We start from the raw sequence: 6887 nt of genomic DNA on the forward strand, positions 1-6887 counted from the left end.
TGTGAGTGTGTGAATCTCTCGGTTGTGGCGATGTGTTAGTGTTTGAGAGAGACAGTGATGCATGCCAGCTCACTCTTTGAGGACCTTGACCCTCATTTCCTCAATGTGAAACAGAACAAACTATCCCAGAGTGTGTTATTGCCAATTCAATCGCACAAAGAAATACAGAGCAGCTCATGTGGGCTGGCGCACTACTGAGGGATTTCACCGCTCGGATGAATTAGACAACGAAGAAAGTGAGCCTCTTCAGCGCTGTTTTGATATCAGGTCTTTTGTTTTGCCAATTCTTCCTCTGGTGCCATTAGGCTTGAAGAGAGTTTGTCTGAGATTGAAAAGAGTAGGAGGAGATGTTGTTTGTGCGAGAGCGTGTGTGTTTGCATGTTTATCGGCGCCCGCACGCGTGTGTGAGTGTGTGTGAGATTGTGTTTGTGGGTGTGTGTGTGTGTGTGAGATTGTGTTTGTGTGTGTGTGTGTGTGTGTGTGTGCAGGGCGATCACAGCCCTGGAGAGCATGTTGAGTGGGGTTGGAGGGGTAACCAGACTAGATTTTTGGACGCTGTGCTGTATGGACCAGATGGTGCACTATACTCCAGTCTGGCAGTCCAACTGCTCACTGTACACCACGTATAAACATACGTGCATGCACAAACACATATGCACGAGCAGTAGTACACACACACACACACACACCAACAATTTTGCTCTTACTGTCTCTGTCAGAACAGAGAGTTCCTGTTCAGGAGGACTGGATTCCCACGATACACAGATTTGCCAGATAGACAAACACTACTCCCAGATGAAAGACACACACACATGCACACACATCTTTCTGTTTTTTACTTGCCCCCTGCATCGTAGTTTGACTTTTTTTTTCTCTTAATACACCACTGAAAAAAAATGTAAACTACAATCATTTTAACTTTCTGTTATCTTTCCCCCTCCCCTTTCTTTAGGCCATTGTTTATGAGGGCCAGGACAAAAATCCAGAGATGTGTCGGGTGCTGCTGACCCATGAGATCATGTGCAGGTAAAACGCAAAGCATTTTATACCACATTTCTCACTCCGAAGATGTCTTTGTTGGTGTAAAGAGGGGGCAAGGACATGAGGAGCGCTGCTAAATTGCAATAGAAATCTTATCATTTTCCTCAAAGTGGGTTGGGGAGACGGGCCCTGGCCTATTTCTGTTGTGCGTGTATGTGTCGGTGTGTATGTGCGCGTGTGCATCCCTCTCATGTTCAGCTAATTAGGACAAGGAAAAGCTCATTACTCAAACCCATCCTCCTCAGTTTGTGTAATACATGCAGTTTGCTGTGTCCTGACAGTGAGCTATGTGCAGAGGGAGACAGACTCAAATTACACATAAAATACAGACACACACACACTCAGTCAAAAGTAGTAAGCTGGGAGGACTCTCACAGTCCCGTTGCATGCATTCACAATCAATAAAGGCATCACACAGCGTGCGATTGTCTCTTACAAAACCAGCCATCTAGAAGAACATGTAAGAGTTGCATGGAGAAAAATGGCTAGTGGCAAAGTGTAGACACTTCCTGGTTATCACACAAGGCAATTTAGACCACTTGTTTTCATATGCTGCAGGAAACGGTCGAGATCAGAAATCTGATCTGGCTCTCCAGTCCTCTTGTCCTGGGGGACTTGAGAAAGCAGGGGGAGGGTCAGTCTCTCTCCAGCCTTCTCTCACTTGCTTCGATGTCTTTCTTCATCTCCTCCCACACACACACACACACATACAGTAGATGCACGCATGTAGTCAGACACAGGTACACACAGACATGCAAAGGCTCAGGTGAGCAGACAAGAGAGGGAAAGGTAGACGCAATGATACTTTTTGGGGGGGAATACAGAAGGGGGGGTGTCGACGACACACAACACGCTGTTACATAGCGGTGCAGTCAAATGATTCAGAAAGGAGTCGTCACATCAGTATGCAACCCCCTTCTACCCGGCATGCACTACTCTCCAGGTCCAGTGGGACCACTCTGTGACCCACTTCTGAGAGAGAGAAAGAACAAGCGAGAGAGAGAGGGAGAGAGGCGGGATAGAGGGAGGGGACGAGCACTGAGGAAAAATAGAGAACATAAGATGTCTGGTTTTGTGATGTCTGACAGAAATGGAGCTAACCTGAGCCCTGGAGGCTAATTCAAGTTTTTATCCAGTCCCATTCAAGCTCGCCGCTTTTCCCATTCTCCTCCAAACTTTGCCTAAAAATCGCCCGGCTGATCTCACCTACTGTAGTGCAAAAGCCCCAGTCTTACCTTGACAAGCTAAACAGAAATCCAACCCATGCTTCCTCTTGAACTCCACAAAAGTCTCACGCCCCCTTTACTCCCACATCCCTCTCCTATATGCTCATCTGCTTTCTTCTCCCCTTAATGCTGCACCTTATCTTGCTCTCGCTGCTGTTTGCATCCAGGTGACTAACCCCCCATCCTTTTTTTGTCTCATCTCCATCCCCTGCAGTCGATGCTGCGATAAGAAGAGTTGTGGCAACAGGAACGAGACCCCATCAGACCCTGTCATCATCGACAGGTAAGCAAACTTTGCCCTTTGACCCCGGCACGATGATGCGCTGTCACCGCAAACACAAGTGCAGCAGGTATAACTGTGGAGGGGTGTGTGAAACAAGCGCTGTGGGCCAAGTACAGGAGCAGTAAATAATGGCAGAACATACAAAGCATGACGAGAAGCCATTTCAATTTTTAGCGAAAGAAAGCAGTTGGAAGGGGTCTTTGACATGTGATTTGGCTGAGAAATTGCAACCTGCAGGCCTAATAAAGCAGCCACAGGTTGTTTTCTGGGGTTTTTTGAGCAGCCATAATTGTCTGTGTAAGCAGAAAGTGTGAAACGGCAGTAAATTATATTCCAGCTGTGTGTTTGTGTTAGTGTGTTTGCGTGCGTGAAGTGGAGGAGCAATCACGGAGCAGTCGAGCTCGGCTTCAAGTGTGGTCAAACAGCGTTTGTGTGGTCGTGCTGATGACTTAGCTGATGAGCAGTTAGGGTTACAGCTACTATACGCTCTGGTGTGTGTATTTCTGTGTATAAATCTCACTCGTGGATGGCTATTGTTAGCTGGGTTGTTTTTTTTTACACACTCACAGTCTTTTGCCTTTCTTCTGCTGTCATAAACTACCTCTGACTGATGCAGCAGCTTGCAGGATTTATAGTCAGAGAGATTTACTGTCCGGCCTCTGCCATGTGTGTGCGTGTGGCACGCGGGAGGACGAGGGAAGGTATTTTGCTCGTACTCGAGCTGTTCTTGTTCGTGCAGATTTAAGGCGGTTCTGATCAGGACTTAAAGAGAGCTGAAGAGACTTTCCATGAAGGAATTTGGAATGTATTTTCTGATATTCAACTATGTCCTAGCCACTGCGTCATTGGGTAAAATGAGGCAGATTGTAGTCTATCTGATGTCTGATTTGAATTTGTCACATTTGAGTGTATTTGTGTGAGTGTTAATGAGGCAGTGACCTGTGCTATCTGATGAACACAGCTGTCCCGTTCTCACTGCTGCTCTGTGGAAAGCTACTTTTTTACCTGTGCGAGTGTGTGTGTACATAAATATATATATAAATATATATATTTATGTGTGTTCAAGTTTGTGTGTGTGCATGCGCCACCCTTGTTCCGCTCCACTGAAGCAGAAGGCCTCACCTCAGCGCTCCCTGAGACAGCTGCACCCCACCACGTGGCCTCAGACAACACGCCTGCCCATCACTCTGTGCCATATTTCTGATTTTTGTTTTTCATGTGTGCATACTTGTTGAATTTCTCATCTGCACGCTCCGTTGCTCCGTCTTCACGGACGCCATGTGAAAACTTTTTCTTTGGGTTTGCCGCGGTTTGAGCACGACCAGCCTTAAGTGAAGCGGCCTGATCCTCCCGCCAACAGCTTTTCCAACACTGAGCATGTGTTGTGGTCGCTCGCTGGCGGTATTCCCCCGACGCCTGATGGCTCAGGTGTGAGGGCAGCATTAACGAACAACAAATTAGAACAGGGGGAGAGAAAACAACAGCAATATCTCTGTTTTCCTCTCCAGCGAGCACTCTTTCTGGACAGCAAAATAGGTCAGGTGAGAGGAGAGCAGTTAGGAAAGGTTGGGGGGGGTAGCTAGTTTTTAAAAGGGGGGGGGGGGGCAAAGGGGATTAAGCAGAGGAGGGTTTATGCGTTTGCTCATTTAGTACCAATATATTCTTGGCAATTGTAATAATCAGGGATTCATAAACAAACAAACAACTGTGAGGCTGAAACTGACTCAATTACCATGAGCTCCCCTCCTTCAAATTCATAAAGAAATACCATCAGCAGCCCCTCTCCACCCTTGAAGTTATTTAGTTCGTTAAATAAGGGCTCGTTAGCCCTCTGCTGTTTCTCAGAGATGATTAGATTTTACAGCCCTAATTAGCTGGGCTAGCTCTAACTCTTCTGGAAGAGTAATGGGTCTGATTGCCTAATTAGCTCTCTCTCGTTAAGATTGGAGAAACAGGCCACTGCAGCAAAACCACGGGAATGAGGAAAAATAAAGTCAGCTAATGAGAAACTTATTTGATTGTTAGGAGAACAAATCTGGTACAGTGTAGATTGGCAACGCTTTTGGGTACTGTACCCGCTCACCGGGAGAGTCTCAGCCCTTTCTTTATCTCGTCCCCACCCACCCCCTCTGTTGAAAAGAGAATTTGTTTGGGCTTTAAAGCATCTACGAGGAGCAATATGCTTCAGATTTTTTGTTAAGAAGCGTATTTGTTTAGGCAGGAGTCGCTTTAACGCGACGCCAATCTGTACCGCTTTCTTGGCTGTTTTGATTTAGGACTATCGTGGCTCGCGTTGTCATCTCTCTCTCTGCTGTCTGATGTGGATCAGCGCTGAGGAAGGAGAAGAAGAAGAAGAAAGCAACTCGTGCCATATTTCATGTATTTAACCTCAGTAGCAGCGAGTTCTTGGAAATTCAGTCAGACCTTGACATGACACATTGAGTCTGTGCTTGACACTGGGCAGGAGAAGCATTTGAAAGGTGTGATGCTCCTGTGCTTCTGCTCCCCAGGGAAACATGTGTGGTCCACTTTAGCCTCTTACAGAAGCAGGATAATATGAGGGGGAGCCCTTAACCCCTAAACCTCCACTTCCACTTCTCCCCATCACTCTCGGTTAGCATGGGGTTAATCGTATTCAGCCACAGTGTATGATCGCTCTATCACGTGCCCTGATGGGCCCCAAATCACAAACACATTTCCCTCTCACCCATGTAAAGCTTTTTTTCTCTCCCTCCCTCTCTCTGAGTCTTATGTTTGTCTTCTCACTGAACTATTTTAGTATATGCACTTGGTATAATTGTGGACAAATGTGTCAGCCCTATTTGCAGTGGAGGGGGTATGGCAATCCCTCCAGCACCATGTGTCCTCTCCTGCCTCTTACCACCTGTGTCCTGTAGCCCTTTCCTGCTCATCCAGCTCCCATAGGCCTGCTGCAGGGTGTCCCCGAGGCTGGGAGAGCCTCTCTGGAGGGGTGGGATAGAAACACTCTGTGACCAGCGATAAGAATCCACTGGTTATCATGCGTAGCCCGCAATCCCTCTTCCGTTTGCAATGCCAGGAGGGGCACAAAGCGGTGTCAAGTTTACATGTACAGACAATGTTATTTCAGGTTTATTGCTGTTTTTTCTTTTCTTTTTTTGAGGGTGTGTTGGTGTGTTTGCCTTTGCACACACTCCTGCAGCCCGCTGTTGATGTGGCCCATTTCCTCGCATGCGTGTCTGTGCTTGTGTATCCGCATCAGTGTTGGTTATTTCCCCAGGAGCGAGTGTGTGTTTTGATAGAGGCCATTTCCTGACAAGTGTGTGTGTGTCTTGAGTGAAGAATGTCGGGCAGGAAGTGCTCCTCCCGGGGAGGGTGATGTCATGGCCGACAGCTTCCTGTTCTCTGAGCCAGTGGAACAGGCTGACTCCTCAGCTTCACGGTGGGTAGTTAGCACTTGTGAACCAGGTTTTGGTTCACCTATCAGCTGTGTCGGGTCTACACCTTTGCTTAAAATAAACCACAAATAAACATCGGGTCAGCGTTTTTTTAAACACATCATTTTTCCAGGCTCATGTATGGCTAGTTTATCTCAGGTCCCTCTCTTGCAAGCAGGGAACCCCCTTATTGTTTTGGTTGTTATGTTTGGATGCACTTCCTGGGGTGAGAGGTCATGTGTTGCCTTGGCTGGGCTAACGTGCACTAGTGAATAATGTATGTCATTGACTTTATGTCAGCCCTGCCAGCCCCCCAAGCAGAGCCCACCCATGTTTAATTCATCCATCTCATTTGTGTGTGTGTGTGTGTGTGTGTGTGTGCGTGTGCCTGCAAATATGTGTGTGTGTGTGTGTGTGTGTCATTTAGAGGCCCAGTCTGCACCTGTCCAGCCATTAGCCCCCTTCTCATTTGCATTTGATGCTAATGCGGTTTACTGGCAGTGCCTTCCGTCCCCGTAGCTTAGTTTCATTTTCATATCCATGACTGTGTTAGTGAGAAGGTGAAGGCTCACACTTGCACCGCAGTGATCCTCTCACTGTACACGCTGACACCTGAAGGTCTTTATCATTTGCTTTTCTTTTCCACATCTTGGGTCAGTTTTATTTTATGCAAGATTGTGATTCTTTTTTTCTTTCCCTTTTTTTTCTCACAGCTGGTTTTCTGTTGTACATCTCACCACCTATCAGTAGTTTGGCATTTCTCTAGGAGGGAAAGAGAAACTAGAAACACCCCGGGAGTGACACTTGCACGTTCAAGTTGTCTTGCACTGTCTCCCCAGCGACTTTTTTTGTTTCCTTCATAACTTTTATGATCTCACCCTGGCTTGATTTGTTGCCTTTCTTTTTTTTCTTTTTTTTTTT

General features: G+C 46.8%; 1 protein-coding gene across 4 annotated transcripts in view; it reads left to right on the forward strand.

Moving 5' to 3' along the window:
* ebf1a (EBF transcription factor 1a) overlaps nt 1-6887 on the forward strand; it is a 52872-nt gene that overhangs the window by 3690 nt on the left and 42295 nt on the right. For all 4 annotated transcript variants that reach the window (XM_005719597.1, XM_005719596.1, XM_005719598.1 and 1 more), the window contains exons 5-6: nt 953-1026; nt 2482-2550. In XM_005719597.1, coding sequence (XP_005719654.1) covers nt 953-1026; nt 2482-2550 — 143 coding nt within the window. The remainder of the gene's footprint in view (nt 1-952; nt 1027-2481; nt 2551-6887) is intronic.

This window comes from Pundamilia nyererei, unplaced genomic scaffold, assembly GCF_000239375.1.
Source record: "Pundamilia nyererei isolate P.nyererei 1_Seehausen unplaced genomic scaffold, PunNye1.0 scaffold00001, whole genome shotgun sequence".
NCBI classification, from domain to species: domain Eukaryota; kingdom Metazoa; phylum Chordata; class Actinopteri; order Cichliformes; family Cichlidae; genus Pundamilia; species Pundamilia nyererei.